This window comes from Lolium perenne, chromosome 4, assembly GCF_019359855.2.
Source record: "Lolium perenne isolate Kyuss_39 chromosome 4, Kyuss_2.0, whole genome shotgun sequence".
Lineage (NCBI taxonomy): Eukaryota > Viridiplantae > Streptophyta > Magnoliopsida > Poales > Poaceae > Lolium > Lolium perenne.
In genome coordinates, this window is record NC_067247.2 from 148,103,608 (window position 1) to 148,126,719 (window position 23,112).

The 23,112-nt window shown below is 44.5% G+C and overlaps 2 protein-coding genes and 2 long non-coding RNA genes across 10 annotated transcripts; 2 read left to right on the plus strand and 2 right to left on the minus strand.

Moving 5' to 3' along the window:
• Window positions 1-5,719: 5,719 nt before the first annotated feature.
• On the plus strand, window positions 5,720-14,682 carry LOC127294818 (uncharacterized). 2 transcript variants are annotated; one of them, XM_051324713.2, is made up of 18 exons: window positions 5,720-6,011; window positions 6,100-6,142; window positions 7,138-7,259; window positions 7,330-7,437; window positions 9,249-9,393; window positions 9,762-9,853; window positions 10,621-10,714; window positions 10,847-11,291; window positions 11,379-11,521; window positions 11,630-11,964; window positions 12,326-12,493; window positions 12,623-12,913; window positions 13,033-13,213; window positions 13,281-13,373; window positions 13,441-13,619; window positions 13,720-13,820; window positions 13,919-14,033; window positions 14,130-14,682. In XM_051324713.2, the coding sequence occupies exons 1-18, from the start codon at window positions 5,766-5,768 to the stop codon at window positions 14,244-14,246; spliced, it is 3,018 nt and encodes a 1,005-aa protein (XP_051180673.1). In that variant the 5' UTR covers window positions 5,720-5,765; the 3' UTR covers window positions 14,247-14,682. The 2 variants fall into 2 exon arrangements, with proteins under 2 accessions (XP_051180673.1, XP_051180674.1); XM_051324714.2 differs by having other exon boundaries at window positions 5,721-6,011; window positions 11,382-11,521.
• On the minus strand, window positions 14,509-15,469 carry LOC139830541 (uncharacterized). The gene is made up of 2 exons (XR_011742910.1): window positions 15,392-15,469; window positions 14,509-14,681 (listed from the first exon to the last, which is right to left on the minus strand). It is a non-coding gene; the product is annotated as an uncharacterized lncRNA (long non-coding RNA).
• Window positions 15,470-16,901: 1,432 nt separating this feature from the next.
• LOC127348807 (sphinganine C4-monooxygenase 1-like) lies at window positions 16,902-17,809 on the plus strand. The gene is made up of 3 exons (XM_051374706.2): window positions 16,902-17,156; window positions 17,223-17,439; window positions 17,602-17,809. The coding sequence occupies exons 1-3, from the start codon at window positions 16,902-16,904 to the stop codon at window positions 17,796-17,798; spliced, it is 669 nt and encodes a 222-aa protein (XP_051230666.1). The 3' UTR covers window positions 17,799-17,809.
• A 1,751-nt stretch (window positions 17,810-19,560) lies between these two features.
• Window positions 19,561-22,153, minus strand: LOC127348806 (uncharacterized). 6 transcript variants are annotated; one of them, XR_007879950.2, is made up of 4 exons: window positions 21,041-22,153; window positions 20,422-20,580; window positions 20,246-20,320; window positions 19,561-20,109 (listed from the first exon to the last, which is right to left on the minus strand). It is a non-coding gene; the product is annotated as an uncharacterized lncRNA (long non-coding RNA). The 6 variants fall into 6 exon arrangements; XR_007879953.2 differs by having other exon boundaries at window positions 19,561-20,580; window positions 21,041-21,089; window positions 21,655-22,153; XR_011744462.1 differs by lacking the exon at window positions 20,246-20,320.
• Window positions 22,154-23,112: the final 959 nt, after the last annotated feature.

Below are 23,112 nucleotides of genomic sequence, written 5' to 3' on the forward strand. Positions count from 1 at the left end.
GCCTTTGATCTTCATCTCCAAAGCACGGACATGATCTTCATCATCAACGGGCATGATCTCCATCATCGTCGGCGAAGCACCAAGGTCAATGGCGCCGTCTTCATGATTTTCCTCCATGTAGCAACTATTACAACTACTTTGAAATACTACTCAACATAAAATTTAAAGACAACCATAAGGCTCCTGCCGGTTGCCACAATACAATAATGATCATCTCATACATAGTCATCATCACATTATGGCAATATCACATCACAAACCCTGCAAAAACAAGTTAGACGTTCTCTAATTTGGTTTGCTTATTTTACGTGGTTTAGGGTTTTCGAGTGAGATCCAATCTACCTACGAACATGAACCACAACGGTGATACTAGTGTTGTCAATAGAAGAGTAAATTGAATCTTCACTATAGTAGGAGAGATAGACACCCGCAAAGCCACTTATGCAATACAAGTTGCATGTAGAGCGTGGAGCAAATCTCATGAACGCGGTCATGTAAAGTTAGCCCGAGCCGCTTCATCCCACTGTGCCACAAAGATGCAAAGTACTCAAACTAAAGACAACATAAGCATCAACGCCCACAAAACCATTGTGTTCTACTCGTGCAACCATCTATGCATAGACACGGCTCTGATACCACTGTAGGGATTCGTTGCATAGAAAACAAAAATTTTCCTACCGTGAGAACGCAATCCAAGCCAAGATGCAATCTAGAAGATGGGAGCAACGAGGAGATCATCGAGACTCACCCTTGAAGATTTCCAAAGCCTACAAGATGAGGCTCTTGTTGCTGCGGTAGACGATCACTTGCCGCTTGCAAAAGCGCGTAGAAGATCTTGATCACGGCGCCACGATCGGGCAGCACCTTCGTACTCGGTCACACGTTCGGTGTTGATGAAGACGACATCCTTCTCCCCGTTCCAGCGGGCAGCGGAAGTAGTAGCTCCTCCTTGAATCCAGCAGCATGACGGCGTGGTGGCGGTGGCGATGGAGAACTCCGGCGGAGCTTCGCTAAGCGTTGCGGGAGAGGTGGAGGAGAGGGGGCGGCTAGGGTTTGGGAGAGGGGGAGGTGGCCGGCCACTATGGGGGGTGCGGCCACAATGGCTTTGGTGTGGCCGGCCCCCTCCCCTTGCTCCTCATTATATAGGTGGAACACCCAAGAGTTGGTCTACAAGTCTTCGAATAAGACCCCAAACCAAAACCTTCCATATGACATGAAACCTACCCAAAGTGGGATTCCCACTTGAGGTGGGATTCCCACCTTTCCTTGGGAGGGGGTGGCCGGCCACCTTAGGTGGAGTCCACCTGGGACTCCACCCCCTAGGGTTGGCCGGCCATGGTGTTGGAGTCCCCCCGGGACTCCGCCTTCCAAAGTGATTTCTTCCGGACTTTTCTAGAACCTTCTAGAACCTTCCATAAATGCACCGGATCATTTTCAAACTTATAAAATGACTTACTATATATGAATCTTATTCTCCGGACCATTCCGGAACTCCTCGTGATGTCCGGGATCCCATCCGGGACTTCGAACAATACTTCGAACTCCATTCCATATTCAAGTTCTACTATTACAACATCAAACCTTAAGTGTGTCACCCTACGGTTCGTGAACTATGTAGACATGGTTGAGATCTCTCTCCGACCAATAACCAATAGCGGGATCTGGAGATCCATAATGGCTCCCACATATTCAACGATGACTTAGTGATCGAATGAACCATTCACATACGATACCAATTCCCTTTGTCACGCGATATTTTACTTGTCCGAGGTTTGATCATCAGTATCATTCTATACCTTGTTCAACCTCGTCTCCTGACAAGTACTCTTTACTCGTACCGTGGTATGTGGTCTCTTATGAACTTATTCATATGCTTGCAAGACATTAGACGACATTCCACCGAGAGGGCCCAGAGTATATCTATCCGTCATCGGGATGGACAAATCCCACTGTTGATCCATATGCCTCAACTCATACTTTCTGGATACTTAATCCCACCTTTATAACCACCCATTTACGCAGTGGCGTTTGATGTAATCAAAGTACCTTTCCGGTATAAGTGATTTACATGATCTCATGGTCATAAGGACTAGGTAACTATGTATCGAAAGCTTATAGCAAATAACTTAATGACGTGATCTTATGCTACGCTTAATTGGGTGTGTCCATTACATCATTCATATAATGATATAACCTTGTTATTAATAACATCCAATGTTCATGATTATGAAACTAATCATCTATTAATCAACAAGCTAGTTAAGAGGCTTACTAGGGACTCATTGTTGTTTACATAACACACATGTATCAATGTTTCGGTTAATACAATTATAGCATGGTATATAAACATTTATCATAAACATAAAGATATATAATAACCACTTTTATTATTGCCTCTTGGGCATATCTCCAACACTCCCGCCATCTCCCGCGGTGGCTCTGTGAGGTCGTGGCGTTCTCCAGTTCTGCGGAAACGGCGGTGGCTCACTAAAAACGGCCGAACCGGGCGTTCCTCCAGAACCTAGCCCAAGGGTGCTTTGAGAAGCGGTTCATGTAAAAACGGGAGCTCGGCCAGGTAACTAAGGGCGCGTTTGGTTGCTCGCATCCCCCTTGGCTCGCATCGGGCCAACAATTTTCGGCCCGTTTGGTTGCCTGGGCCGAGTCGCATTGTTGCAGGAACCGCTTCTCAAAGCAGTGTCGGGCCAGGCCCTGGAGGAACGCCCGGTTCGGCAGTTTCCAGCGATGCAGGCAAATCTCCACGCCCGGTGATGCAAAGTGGAATCTTCGGCGCACGGGCGGAGACGAGAATGGAGATGGCGGGAGCTGCGGCGCGCATCGACGAAAAGCGAAAAGGGGGGCGGGAAGGATTCCGTCACCTCCCGCCGCTCGCCATGGCCTATTTCTACCCCTCCTCCACTGTCCCCCCCCAAATTTTGAGCTCCTCCTCCCGTCGGCAAGCAGGTAAGAGGCGCACGCATCTCCGGTCGGCGACGGTTGCAGCGGCGGCAGCGGCGGTGACTACATCTGGGCTACCTCCTGGTCCAACGCATCTTCACCTCCGGCCATGACTGTAAGCCATCCTTTATCCCCGTACCGCGGTGATGCTTGGATCTAGGTTTGGAGTTGTCAGATCTTGCCTAGGGTTTGGTCTTGTAGCAGGGGTTAGTTCGGATTGTAGTGAGCTATCATGATCTAGCTAGGATTCGACATTTTCGTATGCTACTGCCATGATCTTGCCTAGGGTTTGTTCTAGTAGCAGGGGTTAGTCCAAAATGTGCTCACCTGCCACGATTTTGCAAGGGTTCGTGCTATTCAACATTGCAATGAACTGCTAGTCTGATGTAGGATGATTGTTGGTATGGTTTGTGCTATTCACAGTTGCAATGAACTTCTTGTCTAATTTAGGTTGTACTACGATGTGTGTAGGACTCTTTCTGCGATGAGTTTAGCCAGGCGCTTGTCTGCGTTGGGGACTCTCATATCCCATCCCAAGTTCCTGATTCGCAGCCCACGTTTGAGTCCAAGGTCACCCCTCTGCCGGTGTCTGACCTAGTGGCTCAGGTAGCGGCAGAGGTGGCGGCTAGGCTCGCCACCTCTAAGAAGAACAAGAACCGCATGGAAGTGGAGAGGGCCTTGAAGACCGGGCAGGAAAGGAATGCCACCATGACATGGCTCCCATTCATGTCCAGCTTCGTGTTGGAGAAGATGTGCGGCTTGATCCAGAGCGGAGTGAGAACTTACAAAGGCTTCAAGGAAGTCCATCTCAATACTGTGGCGAAGGGCCTAGCTGACCACTGTGGTGTGACCGTCTGCTCCACTCAGGTGTACAACCACCTGAGGAAGTGGAGGCAGAGGTGGCTCACCATTAGCAGGCTCCGCGATCTAAGCGGTGCTCACTAGTGCGAGGACACCAAATGCATCGTCCTTGAGGGTGAGCACTACTGCGGGCACGTCGCGGTGAGCACCTCACTAACCCAGTCCTCCTCACTAACTTTTTTGATCAGCCACGAGCAGAACTAACATGTTTGTCCCTTCGTATCATACGATCACCCCAAGGACGCGGAGTTCCTGAATGTGCCCAGCGCCAACTACGACAAGATGCACACCATCTTCTCCTTCGGCCTCGCCACCGGCAAGTACGCCATGGGATCCAGTGAGCCCCTGGGCTTGCCTGCACCATCTCCTGCACCTGAGGATGCTGACACCCAGGAGTCCGACACGGTCAACCTCGATGCTGACAAGCCGGCCGACGCGCTTGAGAAGCCGACCGCCGGCAAGAGGAAGAGAGGTGCCTTCGCGGACGACGAGCTGGTGGCCTTCACCAACATGACTGCTGCTATGAAGGAGGTCGCACATGCCATCAGGGCGAACAAGCCCACGGACATGCACCCAGACCTGTACAATGCGGTCATGGACATGCTTGGCTTCACCGAGGATGATCTCATGGTTGCCCTCAGCCACCTCGTCGACCACAAGGCCCAGGGATCCAGCTTCGTCGGCATGATCGAGCCACACCGCGTCCTCTGGCTGAGGAACTACCTTGGCAAGTACCACGACAAGGTGTAGTGGTGCCCTTGAGGGGGTGGATCAGGGTTGCATGCATGGAGATGGTGATGATGATGATGATGTGTATTCTGGCAGTAGCTAGGATGAAAAACATTTGGCCCCCTTTTGTAAGTATGATGAGGTGGTATATACTAACCCCTCAGGTGATGGTGAACTTTGCGGTGTTACGATGAGACACCCACTTTTGTTGTGGTGGTAGGACGACACCACGGTAGTGTAGGATGAACTTCTGAATGACTTTTGGAATGATATGCATGCCCCTGTTAGTTTCAGATTTGCTGTCAACACTTGTCTTGTTCTATTGCTCATTTCTGAATTGCTTCATTGTTGTGATTGCTAACTTCTTCTTTTGCCATGCTAGGGGTATGTGGTGTTTCGCGGGCGGGTTCGAGGAATCTACAGCTCATGGAGACTCTGTCAAGATTAGGTCAATGACTACTCCAACAACAGCTACCGAGGATATACAACATTGGAGGAGGCACAACAAGAGTACCTCAACTTCCTGGAAGAGGAGCTGCATGAAGATCATGCCATCGATGAGGCAGTGCCATTAGCACAGTTGCCGCCGGAGGAAGTACATGCTCTACAAGGAGCACCGCCGGAGGTACGTCCTAGTCGGTTGAAAGATTACATCATCGTCTTCCTCATCGTGCTGATTGTCAGGATCTTGTTCTTCTGAGTGGTCTCTGATCGTATGTAAGATGTCATGGCATGGTAATCTCACCCTATTTGAATTCTGGTAAGAATATGGACTTGTGATTTGAGCAACCAAATATCAGATTCATGTTTTCCTGCGTGCAAAATGGGCTGGAAACGGACAACCAAACGATGGGGCCTAGGTTTCTTCTCCGGCGCGCAAAAAGCCGCAAAGCCTACCAAACGACCCGCCAAAAGTGATCCATGGCCGTTCGCAACGCGCAGTGCCCCCATCTCGCTGACGCATGCATGCAGATTTTTGGCCCAAGCAAGTAAACACGTCCTAAACGGCCGAAAAAAGCTAAGCTATGCGAACCAAGGAGCATGCATGGTACCAAACGCGGCCGAAAACATGCCGCAAAACTTCTCTGACTGCCAACGAAACTGCCCATCTGCGGTACTGCCTGTCCCCGAAATAAAATTCCCCCAAGGAAGCTCTTCCCGCCTCCTCTCCCCACCGCCCCCGCCTCCCGCCCGTCACTACACTGCCCGCCCGCCCGCAGATGACGCCGTCGCACCCCTCCCCCGCCGCCGCGCCGGCCTCCTCCTCCTCCGGCGGCGGCGGCGGCGGGCGGAGGACCACCACCTTCGCGGGCGCGAAGGTGTTCATGTCGCGGAAGCTGGTGGCCCCGGAGGTGTACCACGCCGTGCACGACGCGCTCCGCCTCAACGGCGCCGAGGTCTTCCCCTGCTCCGACCCCGACCGCTCGGGGCCCCTCGACTACCACGTCATCTCCTCCTCCGCACACGTACGCTCCCCCTTTCCCCCCTGCCCTTCTCCCCCATCTCGCCGCGGTTACCGGATCCCTAAATGGCCCCCTTCCTTCCGTTTTGCAGGAGAGGTTCGAGGATCTCAAGGCCAAAGGGTGCAATTTACTCGGTAAGCGCGCTCCTGATTTACTTCATCAGTTCGGCGGTGGGACCGCTAATCTCTGCGTTTAATTGTAAACTGTGAATTTTATCTACAGTGGAAACCGTGGAATTAGCTCACGAGCCAGTGCAGTTTAGAGGTAGTTGGGTTTCAGCCCTGCAATTAGCGAGCTCGTGGGTAGGGTTTTAGAGTTTGCACATCCTTAATCCGTAAACAGATAACATACCGATGTTTGATTTTGCGTGCTAGTTGCTCATATACACGATAATTTGTAATTACCTATTTGTTGTTAGTTACATGCTGCAACACTACATGCCATTCGCTACGTTTTGAGATATTGTCAGATATATGGGCTAGAGTCTGCGATTTTCTATGGGGCGTATCGGATTTTGCAATTTTGAGCTATTTTTTTTCAAATATAAGTAGTACTATTTGTTTGCAACTCACACTGCAGCAAAGCTGGCCTCTGAATAAAAATTAGTTTTGTCAAATCTTTTGTAGATCTGGGACTCTGTTCTGCTGTGCACTATTTTCTCTATTAATAACACTCATAGAATTTTTTTGGATGAACACGCTTGTTTTAGTGCCTTCATGTTTGAGAGTCTCACCATCTATTACTCTAGTTTAGATTTAATGTAGTCGAGGGCCCCAATTATTTTGTGGTTTTCAAAGTTTTCATGCCAAGCTAGAACCCGCGTTAGGTGGATGAATCATTTACTAGTCTGGTACCTCAATGTTGCAATGGTGTCGATGTTACTAGTACGTTGCCATCAGTTACTGAGGACCATGATCCAGAAAAATATTGAAGACCAATTTTTTCTCCTAAAATGGAGCTTCATTTACTTTGCCAGGCTTTGGATTAATACTAGCCACAATTTGATGCGTTTTCTAGTGATGTAGTACACATTTTTGTTTGGTCGGAACCGTAGTCAATCAAGTCAAAGTATTCCCACAACCATTTTGTGTATCGTTCGTTGTAAGACCAGGTTAATTTTTTTTTACAGGACCACAATGCATTCTTTCATGTGCTAAGGAGCATCGTTCCCTGCCGAAGCAAGGCTATACTTGTTGTCTTGCAATGGATGGGGTTAAAATACTCTGTTCAGGCTTCGAAAAAGATGAGAGGGTATATCACCATATCTCGTTTCACTTCAACACATCATGCATTTATCTCAAGTTTGGTTTTCTTTTTCCAGGAAAAGATCGAACACTTAGTGACAGCTATGGGAGGTCTTCTGCAGGCTAAAGTGTCCATGGATGTTAACTTTGTAATTGCAAAGGATGTATTGGCTGCCAAATATAAAGTAAGTTGCTCCATAGGCTGTTAATATGGGATGGAAATTATTTGTTATTACCTCCGTTCCAAAATATAAGTCCTTTTAGAAAGCCAGTTTGGCTTTCTAGAAAGGCTTATATTTGGGAACGGAGGTAGTATTTTCCATTGCAGTCAGTTTACTATGAGAAGTTAAATATGCTTACCCAACAGGTAATATGGATTACTAATTTGCTGTGTAGCCCATCTAGTGTGAAGCCTCAGAAGTTCTCAAGTAGTTCCTTCATAGTGTTATCACGGAAATGGCCAGTGTATTATGTACTATGCATAAAATTTCTTCATTTTTGTCTAGGGCTACAAGTACTGCTTTGTGCTGTACATAGTGGTAGTTTAGTTTATTAGCAATCTTGGTGCTTCTAAAAGTACTCATTTGAGCTGTCCTTTTGCTGTCATCATTCTACTGTCCTTACTCCCCTTTTGGCTTTGTTATTTTCCTTGCACATGTCTCCTCTCTTATCCTCTTAGGTCTTCTAGCCTAACAATTACTCTGGCTTATTAAAAGAAGCCTCGAGTAAGCTGTATATTTTGCAGCTAATCCCAATTTTGATAATAAAATTGAAAAATAAAAACTGACTTCTCCATAGTTCACCTTCTGAAGACACCTCACTCAAGATGCGCAAAAACTACAGAGGTATCAAGCCAAGTAGGGGATACAGTTTAGCTCCACCTACACATCAGTAGATGACCGACAGTACATCTTGCAATATGCATCCAAAGCATGTGAGATGGCAATTAGAAATTAAGAAAAAATATTGAGAGGCACAAGTCAGTCATCCTTGCATGTAGTCGTCTTCAGCCTTTTTTTTTTAATTTGCTACAGAACCCAACATCGTGCATTTTATTTATGGATATGAAAATCATTGCTCACACTTGTTCAGACACAGCCTCCATTATAGCCAGCCTTTTCTGCAACAGCACCCAGTGTCATACATTTCTTATGACTCTGAAAATCATTGCTCACACTTGTTCTTTAATCTCCTCCATTTGGGCCTCTATGGATTCCTCTGATATTTCTTCTGTGTGTATTCATAGCAGGTGTTATCATTTGGAATTGCTTTTGCAGCCCAAATGCATTTAAATCAGATTTTGTCAGGGTCTCTGTAGGACAGTTATTTCTTTGCTAGAAAATTAAGTTATTGAAATAACTGAAATTGTAAATTGAGATCGCAGATTATAAGGCGTTACCATGCCAAACCAACCCGTAAATCTGATGGAAGTCACTTTATTTGATCTCTAGCTCCCCACAAGTCCACAACCTAAAGGAAATGTTTTCCTAGGCTGTTGGCATTTTAGCATCTGTGTTGCAAACCTTAGATGAAACTACTGTTTATTTTAATTGCTCATTGTAGGTTGACACTTTGAGTGCTTAGCAGAGCTGTTTCGTTCATCTTCTTAGGGTTGATTTTAATATTTTTGCCGACGACATGGCGCGACTGGGCTCAGGGACACCATGCCGATGACATAGGATGTACACTAGTTTTCCCTTTTCTGTACTGTAATGTACTGCTTAAGAGCTTGTAACCAAAACTCTACCTTTATAATGAAATGGAACGCAAAGGTCCTTCGCGTTTTCTAGATTTTTTTTGCTGTTTGCCTTTTTCATGCCAGATTTGTGTAGCTTCCCTACTGCAAGTTTATATATAGTGCTTCTTTACATTTGGAGGCTCCTTTACTGTAAATCTGGCCCAGAAGCAAGAATCGTTTTGCATGTGATGTCATGCGGGAATCGATACTGTTGGGCTGACTAATGGGAACATGCTTCATTGTTTTTGTGTACTGCAGTGGGCTGTGAATAATCTGAAGAAGCCTATTGTCACTATGAACTGGTTGGAGCAATGCTGGATCGAACATCGTGTTGTGCCTCATGAACCATACAGGATTCTTCCTTTTACTGGGTTGAGCATATGCATCACCAAAATAGAGGCAGGTAGGTGCCTCACAAACCTTTGTTCTTTGGTTGAATCATTGAATAGATATGCTACCAAAGTAGATGCAGGTATTTAGCCCATCGATGGAAGCAACTTTGAGCTTCTTTTAATCAATATATACTCTTCTCTTGCGTCTCTTTGAAAAAACAGTAGTTTTTCACTATGGAAACAGTTGTACCTCTTAACTAGCTAGTATGAACTGGTCTTGGTTTTGGTACTGAACTGCTCGTCAGTCGCCATAGCAATGTAAAACTTCCAAAATCTGTGACATTATGAAGAAACTATCACTAATATCTCATGGCCACATGATATATCTTTCTGTTTGTTTACTTCATATGTCTTGCCTCATTTTCTTTTATGTAATCAGATACACGTAAGGAGTTGATGGAAATAATAGAGCAGAATGGTGGCCAGTATTCAGCAACTCTTACAAAGAAGTGCACTCATTTAGTTGCAAATATATCCTTTTGGTATTTTCGACCTTTAATACTCCAAGTTTAAGATTTCATCTGATCAAATTATTTTTACTGGCTTCTTCTCTTTTTGATTGTAAGTGGAATAGACCTTGAGATACCTCCTTGTTATTGACCAATGATGGGATCCTTCACCCTGTATTTATTTTCCACACTGCTATGAAATAGGGAATATAGCATAACAGGGATGTAAATTTCAATGCCGCTCATGTCTCAGTCACTTCAGTCTGTTTGCTTTACAAAAAAAAGTGGTTCTGTTGTATGACACATTTAAGCATGTAAAGATGTCTCAACGATGATTTATGAGTGAGGCACCTTTGAGAGTAGTTGACACGTCCATGGAAATGTGACTAAAATTTATTATCAAGGGTTTGTGTAGGCACTCAGTAGGCAAAATGTTATACCAATTTAAGTAGTTGGAACCTGAAAGTATATGCATACATAGTCTCTCTTTCATAGGAATGCAAACACACTCACCATATAACTTGCTGGAAAGGTCAGCTTTAAATTCCTTTTGCCAGTTTGTATTTATTCCCACAATGAAAAATGATGACACACTGATATAAAACATCAGACTATCAGATTTTTTTTTGGCTTTATTGTTACTTGTTAGGCACATGTTGCTTCACATCGATAAATGTTCTCCAATTCTCTTACAACTTTCTCCAAAATACTCCACCTGGTTTGCTACATGTATCTTTTTAGTTATCAGAGAATCAAATCTTGAGGGAACTTTTCTTAACATGTTATTACGAACCTGGGGGCGACAAGTATCTTGTAGCTAAAAAATGGGGTAACATTTACATCGTGGATCGGAGATGGGTTGACCAATCTGTTGCTCGAAGAGGTAAACAATCAATATGCATGGGCTTTTCGTTGACTTTGATGCTTTTCTTGGCTTGTTTATGCAAAAGAAATTACTACTACAAGTTAGTGAGGTTAAAAGCTAACTTTGTGATTTTCTTTCTTTGGAACACAGTTTGCGTAGATGAGAATGCCTATGTCATTCGCCAGCGTTCTACGAATTATAATGGCATAAAAAGTTCCCTCCAGGAGCAACGAAACCCAGAGAAAAGTAGTGCAAGTTTTCAATCTGTTCCAGCAGCATCAGTTGATGATTCAGTATCAACATCACAGTATGCGCCAGTCTCTTCTGCTTATGCTTCAAAAATCTGCAGCACGGATATTGCTGGCACAACTGGTGTTGAAGAGACAAACGAAATGCAGGTTGATAGTCATGTAGCTCAGGACTCAGAGGCTGAAGATGATGATCTTTACTTATCAAATTGCAGAATTTCTCTTGTGGGTTTTGAGGAGAAAGAGTTGTCAAGGTTAGTCATGATGATACGCGATGGTGGTGGATCCCGGCATGTTATGTTAAGTGAGAGGCTTACTCATATTATTCTAGGCGCACCTTCAGAGGAGTAAGTTCATGTTACTGTTTCTTCTGCATATTCTAGCTTTGGTGTGAACTGGTTGCAATTGCAGTTAGTGATGTTCATTTGCCTTAGCAGAGAGAAAAAGGAGGTAAGACGCCTGGCTGCTTGGGGTGTGATAAATGTGGTAAAGGTAACATGGTTAGAAGAGTGCAATAAAACAAAAACGGAAGCTAAAGTATCCACAGCTCATTTGGCTAACGATTTACTATCAAAAGGTATGGACACATCATATCTAGTTGTATTTCAGATTGCTGAATGGGTTACGAGAAAACATGTTGTCCTGGCTGACTTCTTTTTATCATTTTTCTACCTTCTGAACTCAGAATTTTCGTTTCTGGGCATGGACAAACCATCTGCTACACGTGAGACAAAGGTAGCCAAAAGTTCATGTGGAATGTTTCATGTTCCAACTGTCAATGATTCACATGATAAGCAGCTTGGGAAAGATCTGTCATCTGAAAGAAAACCAGCCAGGGACAAACTTGCAAATGTGAATAATAGCCGAGCAGCAACCAGGTCTGCAAAATCAAGCCAACAAAATGGATTGAGCACTATCAGCAACGCAACTTCATCTGCAGTGAATTCTCAGAGTTGCGCTTCTTCAAGTACTTTCAAAGGGAGAACATTTTGTTTCTCAAATTCATTTTCTCATGATCGGGTATGCTAAGGTGTATTTATTTAATTAGTTTGTTTTACTGCTATCACTAGTTCATTTGTGCCATAAAAAAAATCCACTTAGATGACTTCTCCTTCAACCTTCACTAAATCTTATGACTGAGACAAGCAGGCCAACTTTAAATTATACTATTAAAACTTTATAATATCAGAGGCTGATCCATCAACTTGTTAAGACATTGCTGTTCATGAAAGATGCTCGGTGTAGTACATGAGACCTAAGAAATGCCTAATCATATTCATTGTTTGCAGTGCCTTGTTCTCTTTTAGTGTTATGCAAAGTGTTCTATTTGCCACTTTATTTGCTTTCCTATACATGAAGTGCCTATGTCCATCTTAATCAGAGAGCTGAGGTTATCGATTGGGTGAGAAAAGGGGGAGGCACTATGGTGGATGACGCACAAGCTACTGTTGCGGATTTCATAATCGAGTGCCATGGACAGAAAGGCATGCAATGTGACTTCTCTCATTCAACCGTTGTTTCAACTCAATGGATTGCCTCATGTTTTGAGGTATATGTTTTATGTTGTCATGGTTGCTTCTTTACTGTGTATTCAAGAAGCCGATTGTCCATCATACCCTGCACTTGTACTTGCAAATTTCTATAAGCTTCCAGTTCTTACATATAAGTTCTTATACAGGTGGGCTACTTGCAAGATGTTGGAAGTCATCCAATCTTCTCTCCTTTGCGTTGTCGCATCCCATTCCCAGGGTTTGAGAACTTTCGTTTCTGTGTTTCACAATATGAAGACAAAGATAGAGTTCTTCTGAAGAACCTCTGCCTTACTCTAGGAGCCAAATTTACAGACAAAGCAACAAAGAGAGTGACTCATCTTATCTGTAAATTCGCAAGCGGTCCAAAGTATGAGGCTTACCTTCATAAGGAAATTCCAACCATTACTGTAGAGTGGCTCTTCGAATGCGTGAGACAGGTATACATATGCCATGCATAGTTCTGAGCATATCCAAATTTTGCCTGCCAATTATTGTCTTGTTGATCATTGCTTGTGAGTATGGGGTTAACTACTCGTACAACAAAATGTCATTGCAGGACACAATTATACCTTATGATCAGTTTCAACCAAAACCACCTACTTCTCAGGACAGGGATGCTGGTCTGTGTACTGTTAGTCAATTTCCTACACAAGCTGCTAATACAACCTCTAAAATTGACTACCCCGAGTCACTTAGTGAATTTCAAGTACCAAGAAGCAGTTCAAAACACAGCTCTGGTAATTGTCCATTGCACAACTTGTGAAAATATATTATTATCATAATCTCACCATGTGAGCTTTGCAGGCTCCTCTGTTTCTGATACAACCTCTAAAATTGACTGCCCTGAGTCACCTAGTGAGTTTCAAGTACCAAGAAGCAGTTCAAAACACAGCTCTGGTAATTGTCCATTGCGCAACTTGTGAAAATATTTTATTATCACACTCTCACCCTGTTTGCTTTGCAGGCTCCTCTATTTCCAAGGAGAAAACTGCTTCTCCTTCTGTTCACAAAAGAAGAAGACCCGAAACGGGCATGGCTAATGATACATCTGGCAACAACGAAAGAACTGAGAAGCATGTGGACAACAGCTGTATTCCTGGTGTTGCAGATTGCATAGAGGACCTACTGGTCCAGTCATCCAGGGTACGGTGACTCATGCACTTCACTGTTCCCATGAGGTGGACATGTTTAGATGAAATTGAATAAAAATGGTAACCTGGCACCTTTTTCGCTGCTAATGCAGGATCCTGCACCTGATGCTACTGTTGTTGGTCAAGAGGAGGAGCCTCAATCTGTGTCAAATTTCACTTCCCCATCCATGGAAAATCTTTCAAACGACAACTGGTAATTGTTATGCGTACACAAAACTTATCTTATGTGGTATTGCTTACCTGCACATTAAAATAATTCCCTTTACTGGTGCTGCCCTGTGTTCCCTTCAGGCGAAAGAAGCAACACATCCCCCCTGCCAAGAAGGTCCAGAGCCGAAACACCGCCCCGGCCCCTGCCCCCACTCCCTACTTGGCACCCTTTAGTGAGACACAGACAGAGTCCCAGGTGCACATTCTGCCTTACAACCAACACTTATCCACTTGGCAGGTCACACCATTGGTCCGGCTGCCCTGCTCATGTAACCAATGGTTTGTGATGCAGATCATAGGTTACGAGGAAGATTGGACTGGCATGCAGAAGATCATCGACAGAGTTAGTTCTCAAAAGAAGATGACTGACAGTTCAGGCACAGGGCATCAATGGGACTCCATCAAATGAGACTGCTTGTCTCGAGTTAGGCATAGACCCCCCCATACATCTAGCTGACTGCAGCGGGATCTTCCACCCAACGACCCGACACGCGTAATCGAAAGAAGCATTATCAAATCTGCCTGCCCTGTCTTGTTGTCGTCAGTCAGATGGGTGGAAGAGTAGGATGGGCTATGGAGGTTGTTCCTACGCATGGGACATCATGTGCCGGTTGCACAACTGCCCAGAAGATCATCATGGAACGACACTGGGAAATGTATGTCTGTACCGCAGTTTTGTATAGCGACTAAAGTGTTCTGCTTCGGTTTTTTTTTTTCCCGAGAAGACATTGTGAGACTATGACTACTGTGTTTGCTGTACCGGTTCTATTGTCTTGAGTAGTGTGGCTTTGTAGTTTGTACTTGATGCTGTATTAGTGAGAGTGAAAGGCCCGCACAGATGTGCCTCAGGGTGGGCATAAAAACCGTGAAATCGAAAACCGAACTGAAGCTGAAACCGAACTAACCGAAATCTCGGTTTTTTTCCATTAACCGCTATTTTTTTGGTTTCCATTTATACTAACTGAATTAAATTCGGTAGAATTCGGTTTTTTGCCCCACCAACCGAACAAGACCGAATAGACTGAATTGAGTAACCTACCATCAATTTGTGCATAAACCGATCATTCCATAGAAACCCAATTGCGTTTGATGTTCCAAAAATTATTCATTCAATGTATGACTTTGGTCTTTGATGTACTAGCTTTTTCTGAATATAGCGTGAAGCCTGCATAATAGAACACGTCGCTCGAAGTCTTAGCTACCCCTTTTAATCGCTCACGAGTGATGCACTTGTACCACGAGTGCCGCAGCCTACCAAATAGCATCCCTCCACGATTGGTGCTCATTTGTCTATTTCTTGCACAGTTGATGCTTTTTGTGTTGATATGTCAATCACTATTTGCTTTCTTCGGTGATGCCTATTATTTGTTCAATTGAGTAGGTTCATTCGGTTCTAATCGAAAACCGGACCGAATTTGTCGGTTAACCGAATCTTCGGTTTCCTAAATTTTCATACCAATTTTGGTTACCATTTTTGAAAACCGAATTTGTTCAAAAACCGCAAAAACCGAACTGAAATTTCGGTTAAAACCGAATGCCCACCCTGAGATGTGCCAATGTATGTATAGTGCTGTCCTTTTGCTAAACATGGTTTCTGCATTCCTGTTTCCTTCTGTTCAATTTTGTAGACGGCGCAGTTTTGATAGTGGTTGGTCTGTGCGAGAAGATGGAATCGTAGATGCGCCACTGAAACAATTGTGGATGGTGTGTACAGAAATGTTCCTGATAGGATAGCGTTGTTAAGCTGCTCCGCAAGTTTGATATGTGGGTTTCTAGGACATCTATTTCTTGTCTGACATCAGTGTTGATGAATCCAGCCGCTATGGTCGATGGTACTGGTACGTTCATATACAACCAGGAAGGATGCCGGGATATCGATCGACTGATCCATCTTCGCGCTTTGAAGTCTCTCTCGGCACGCCTGACCGATGGGATATGGACTTCTTTTTCCGGATGGAGACGTGGACTTTGACAATCCATGCTTGAGAACTGGCTTCCCCGTACGACTTTGTTGTTTGCCACGTCAAACCGTATTTCCGTTCTTCAATACCGGCAACGAGGAGAAACACAGGGAGAAGAAAAACACGTGATTGTAACAAAAAAAAATCATGAGGCTGGAGCTCATCTTCGCCTAAACAAAATTTGTACTCCGTGCTAATAATTTCAAGGGATTTAATTGCTAGTTCTCAGCTAGCTGAGAACTAACTTCGTGCTCAGTCAAGTCTTACGTCATTTAATTTGCATCGTGATTCGAGTTTGTCATGAGTTGCAACATGATTTGCAAATGAGATTTGATGACATCATCTGACTGAGAACGAAGTTAGTTCTCAGTCGACTGAGAAATAGTCACACCCTAATTTCAATCCTATGAATTTTTTTGGTGCAATTTTGTCAGAAGGGTAAGGTTCTTTCTTGCTTTGGAAGTAGTGTTCCTCTATTTCCCCCCAAATTTCATGTAAACCAAGGGTGCATCTAATTCTCGATCACATGACGACATTCAATCTTAGTGGCAACCTTACTTGGATCTTAAAAAATATATCTCAGTTGAAACCCACTCGCAACCAAAAATTTCAGTTATAACTACTAATTTATTAATTGCAAACTACAGGAACGCACACGCGATGCAAATCTAATGGCTTTTAAACTAGATGGTAACTGAATTCTTAGTCCACTGGAAATTAGCAAAACCATTCTACTAATTCTAGGCCCATCGGCTACTTGTCCCTTTTTTTGGCGAATGGATGTCTTTCTACCTTGACAAGTTCTCCAGAAGGTAAACACTAGAAATGGACCCTAGTTATAACCGCATCCACGCCACGCTTGACATCGATCAAACATGGCAACCCGTACAGTGACGACTTTACATGCGGTCAAACAGTTGAACTCCATACAAAATATGTCATCCACACGACCATGCATGTATAAATACAGAATGGATCGTACTAGGTTATTTCACAAGACAAACTAAAAGACATCAAACAGTCGTGCATTACAGCCAAGCCCCTAGCTAGCAATTGCTACTCGATATCAAGAAAAACACATCGACCTTTACGTATCGATCGACATGGCGGCGGTGACCGTTGAGGACGCTGTGGCCGCCGTCGTTCCTATCGTCGTGTACTGGGCCTACTCCGGCGTCCACATGGCGCTCGGCCACGCTCGGGTGATAGACAAGTACAGGCTGAACTCCAAGGACGAAGAAGACAGCAAGAACATGGTGTCCAAGCGCGCCGTTCTCGCCAACGTGCTCATGCAGCACGCTATGCAGCTCGCGGCCGTCGCAGTGCTCACCGTGGTATGTAACCTCGCCGCCGGCACCGCCCCAGCCTGATCTTATGATGTTGTGCACACAGGCACTGAACGTCACGTACCTATATGTTTACAGCTTACCGGAGGAAGAAGAGGAGGAGTGACGGCGGCGCCGCCGACGTCGTACCTGACGGCGGCGCGGCAGATCGCTGTGGCGGTGGTGGTGTTCGACGCGTACCGGTACGCGTGGCACCGACTGGCGCACCGCAGCCGGTTCATCTACCGGCACCTCCACTCGTGGCACCACCGCATCGTGGTGCCCTACGCGTTCGGCGCCATCTACGGCCACCCGCTGGAGGCCCTGATCGCGGACACGGCGGGGGGCTCGCTCGCCGTCCTCGCCTCCGGCCTGACGTCCTCGCCGCCGGGCGCCACGGCCGTGTTCCTCACGCTGTGCACCGTCCAGGGCATCGACATCCACTGCGGGCTGAGCCTCCTGCCGCGCCGCCTGCGGTGGGTCTGGAACGGCGCCGCGCACCACGGCGTGCACCACCTGTCGCGCGGCGTGAGGCACAACTTCTCCGACCTGTTCTTCGTGACGTGGGACAGGGTGTTCGGGACGCACTTGCCCTACGCCGTCGAGGAGAGGCCCGGCGGCGAGGGGCTGATGCTCAGGACCATGCCGCCCAAGGCGCCGTCCAAGAATAACTAATCAATAAAGTTGCACGCTTAGAGTCGGGCGGTCAATTTTTCTCTTTCTGAATATGCTCGATCAAATCTTGTTGAGTCACTCTATGTATTCTATTCTATTCAATAAAGTGATAAAGTCCGGAAATATAATTTAACTCCCGGGTGTATATGAATTCGTTGTGTAAAAAGACATTTTAAAATATCAATAAATTCTGAAATAAAATTTCGCTTGTATATCTCGACATTCTGTATTTCGTACATAAGTTTTCGCAAAAAACATTTTTTTGTGTTTCATGTAAAAAATACAATTTCTGATGCTGTAACGTGACTATTCAGTGGATTTTTTGTGTCTTTCTACGCATGCCACATAACACTACGGGAAAATCAGGCGCTGCCGTGCAGCCTATCATTGCCGTGAGCCGCTGCACGGCAAAGCCCTGCTTTCCCGTAGTGTAAAGTATTCTTTTCCCCGAAAATTTATGTACAAACATAGAATAATCAAATGCACACGTGAAATTTTATTTCAAAACTTCATAATAGGTTTATATGCACCTATAAGCCAAGTCACCAACTCCGCTAAATTCTGCTTAATTTGTTGCTGCATCGTCAAACTTGTAGATTGGTTTTTTCTTTACATACTTATGTGCAATCTAGAAGTTTGGTCAAAATATATTTTCATATGGTATTTATAAAATATCATATTTGTTGATAGATTTTCTAAGAATTTGATTAAACTTTACTTGGTTTGACTTTTCAAAAATATACAAGCTTTAAGCCTTGTGATAGAGGTAGTAAGAGTTAGAGAGGAACAACGCCACCACCGCAAAAGACATTTTGTAGGCCAAGTTAGAGGAAGCGCAAAGGCTAGAGCATTTGAGAGGGCGGAAGAAAGGAAGATAAGGGAGGGAATTGAGAGAAGGAACACGACAACGGGATATTCACTTTGGCTCATAGGAGCATTTGCTCTCACTATGTGAATCAACATTTCGAAGTGTCAAAAAATTCTAAAATAATTTTTTTCATGTATATCTACACATTTTATGTTCGTGCACAAGTTTTCAAAAAAAAAAAACTAAAAAAATTTGTGGCTCCTGTGAAAAAGACAAATTTTGATACTATAACATGACTACATACAGGACATTTTTTTTGTCTTTTTTGTACACGCCACATAAAATATTGTTTCTCCATGAAAACTTGTGCACTAATAAAGAATGTCACGATGTACACCAAAAAATTTATATCAGAATTTTTTGACATTTTTAAAATTGTTTTTTAATTATTTTATATAATGGGAGCATTTGCTCCTATGAGCCAAAACGCCACCTCACACGAAACCCCTTCTCCTCCTAAACCTGACGCCTTGGCCTCCTGAACCTGACGCTTTGGCGCCATTGGATCCAATGAATGTTGAGGTCGTGACATGTTAACTTTGTGAACTTGTGTTCACTCGAACTTTGTCCAATCTTGTATGACAATGCGGTATTTGTGATGATTTAGTGCTACTAGATGACCCGGTGCGCCCCGGCGCAGAGGCAAAAGCGAGATAGGATATAGTAACCATAAGTTTTAATCGACTGATATTTATTTAGTTATCGTAGAATTTAGTATGTCTCTCTGAGACCTTAAATCTATATAAGCATAGTTTTTTTAAAGAAAAGGCAACCTTTCAAGTAATAATATATAAAGATAATATAACGATAATATATGTATAACGCAACAATAAAAGAAATTATCCAACCATTTGTTCGTAGAGATTAGAAATAAATTTGTATAATACATCATCATGTATTTTTTTCTGGCTGCTATCAACAAACTCAATAATTACATATGAAGTAGTGTTATTTAGTTCAATATAAAAATACACAAGGATCATCACTGAGAAGCAGAGAACAAATGGGTATGGTTAAATAATGTAGGTTTTCGAACTAATGGAAACCTCGTATGGAAAATTAGGCATTTAGCTGATGAAAACCTGCGTATGTACATTCTACATAAATATAGCCAATATATATTTCTTGTATCCCTGTGAATGGACCAAACCGCCAGCCCTGTATAAACCCAGCTCGACCGATTTGCCTCCACATTTTCCACACGAACTACACTTTCGTCCCAAATCAAGAAACCTTCTAGGCACATACGCCCGCACTCGCAGCCGATGTGTGTTGGCGTAGGCACATATCTACCACACACCAACCAAGTATAACGAAATCCATGATTGCACACAAAATCAGAGAGGATACAGGAAGGATTTGGTATACCTGCATATGGGTTCGAGACGGCGAAGTCGGCGGCAAGGACACCTTAGCCCAGCTGGAGGTAGGATGATCACTCTTCTGTAAACAGAAGTAATGTCAAACTTTCAGAAAGGCAAGCAAAGACAGTTCAGTGACAAAGCTTTATAAATGTAACATAATCACTAAATAAGCACAGAAACCCAATACAAAACAGGTTCCCAGCAGCATACGTAACTGAATAGTAAATAAGCCATACTCTGCAAACCCATCCAGCTTCTAAGAATATAGATGTTCCCGCATCAATCACACACTAAATGGCAGATGCAATCACATCAAGAGAAAATTCATCAAAAGCATTATACACTGCTGAAAATATGTTAGACTGGTGAACCGTGCTCTCGATTGCCGTACCTGGTGGTTGCTGTTGCCCACCGTTGATTGTGCGCCACGTAGTGCCTCACATGAGATAATTTGACACACTTCTGCTGTAGCCAGAGACGAGCTTCAAAGCTTCCAATGCTCAAGCAGCAGAAATAATTGCATGGCTAGGATGATATTCTTGACAACACCCTGTAATCAGGAATGCACATGTCATGCACTCATGCCCTCTTAAATTACGCACCACACATGATAAACAGGTGGCATGTTAAGACGGAGGGACACTATTTGATTCCATTCAAAAAATTAAATCAAGCGGCTAAAAGGCCAAAGATGGTGCGAGATAAGTCACGGTATATCATCATTTCTTAAAATAATAGATCCATAGAGCAGCGAGCAAATCCAGAAAGCAACTCCTTAGAAAGTCAATATGCCATACACACATACATTACAAAACCTGCAGTAGCAGAAATAACCATCATATATTGTATGTTTAGATAAACCTACTTAAGGTCAATATGCTTTGCTGTTGCTTTACAGTCCACTGGTAGACATACTACATTTAATGAAAAAGGGCAGCTAACAATCATTTTATACTGCATAGGGTGTGTACAAAGCAAGTATTTTTTTTATAAACCAAAATGAATTATACCTTTGCAATTGAAGTGTAGAATGAGGCTTAACGGTCTTCTTTTGTTTCCCTGCAAAAGAAGTAAAAATAATAATGTAGAATGCACTGGCCAAAGAAAGAATCTGTGAGCAGTTTTTACAGTCCATGGAGAGAAAACAGATATTTAATGTGCCAGAAAAGTATCATATTAGAGGGCTGATTCAGTTTTTGGAATGAAATGTATATCCTCATTAGCACCTGGATATTAGAATAACAAATTAAATATTGAGTAATAATCTCCCATTATAGATTTTGAAGACTTCCATAGATGACAGGAACATTAATTTTCAACATTGGCATCCTTCACGAACGAGACCACACAGAAATCATCAAATCAACACCATTCCTCAACCTGTCCATACTACTTCTGAAGGCAATTAGCAGCATATTAGACAAGAACACTACTATCTAACCCTACTATTTCTTTTAGACTCGCTAAAAACAAGCATGCTCGTATGTCTGTATGCAGCTAGTCATGAGAACCGTATGCTTTTCTTCAACTGAAATCCAACAAGAAACGCTTCTCAAAGAATCGGGATGAGCATGCTTTCTACCAAATCAAGAAAAAACGAAATTTATTCAGGGGAATAGATCACCTAGTGGCTAACTGCAGTTGCAAAGCGCATCTAGATGTCCGTCCGTGCCCTGTCGCCATCGAGGAGATGCAGTAGTGGCGGAGCGCGTCACCCGCCGCCGCCGCGCTGAGCTGCCCCGCATCACCCCCCGCCGCGCTGAGCCCGCCAAAGGGGAGAGAGAAGCGTCGGTCTGGGATTGGATGAACAGCAGGGGAGGAGGCGGCTGATTAGGGAGAGGAGAGGAGGACGGGATGGGCAGGAGGAGAGGATGGGGATTGGGGAAGCATGGTGACCATGAATGAGCGTGCCTGGCTGCCACTGACCGCCGGACCCCGCACTTTGCCGATCCCACGCGTCATTGAGTCGCTGAGAATATGAACGAGTGAAACCAAAAGTAACAGCATCCAACGGCCCCAGTGAAAAGCGGGGGTGCAAACATACTGCCTAAAGTGAATTCAACGGACACGATCGAAACCCCCCTTCAGAGGTCCTGGGAAGCCGAGTTGCCCAGGCATATTTCTAGGAGTAATATGTATCTGATTCGATGATGCACATTTTGTAGATTGCTTTGAGTTGCAGGAATTACAACAAAAAAAGATTTTGATACACCTTTGTCGAGTGTAACACTCGGCGAAGATGTTTTTGCCGACCGCAACACACGTCAAAGCTCTACACGTGCCCATCATTTGTGCGTGCCGGCAACACCTTGGGGCCTGTCTTTGCCGTGTGTTCCGGCATACGCTCGGTAGAGGTACCACGTTATTAACGTCGCCCAAACGGCCTAAACCTTTTGTTTGCCGAGTGCCGACCACTAACACATGGCAAAATGACACTACAATGCACCCGGGCGAAGTTTCTATGCCAAGGCAATCCTTGCCGACGAGAACAATCGGCAAAGGCTTTGCCGAGTATTTTTGGGGGTTCGCCGTGTATGTTTTATACATAGCAAAGAATCTCTCCTCCGTAGCGTGTGTGGATGCATGCATTCAGGATGTGGGAATGACCCGGAAGGCTTGGCCGACGCGATTTAGCCCACTTCGGTTGGAATTGTGTGCTTTACAATTGTGTTTTATGCTCTGGCTAAAACTAAATTATAAAAGCATAATAGTGGTATTATCGATCAGAAAGATTTAAGAATAAATTTCGGAATTTTGGTCAAAAAGGACCACCTGCCCCATTGAAATGCCAAAAAGGACCACCTCTCAATGAAAATAGCAAAACTGCCGTGGCGGCACGCTCGCCAGCCGACACGTGGCAGGTGCCGCCGCCGGTTGTGGCGGCAGGCCCTGCCGCCGTTAGCTATGGCAGCACGTCCGCTCCCCATGGTCGCCGTCCGTCCGCCGTTAGAGCCGTCGACCCTGGTAGGCCCTGCCGCCACAAAGCACGGTGGCACGCTGACATGGCGCCTGCCTCCACCGGCAGTGGCGGCAAGTCTTCTGCATGGGGGACAAATGCAGCAGGCCTGCGCACTGATACCCA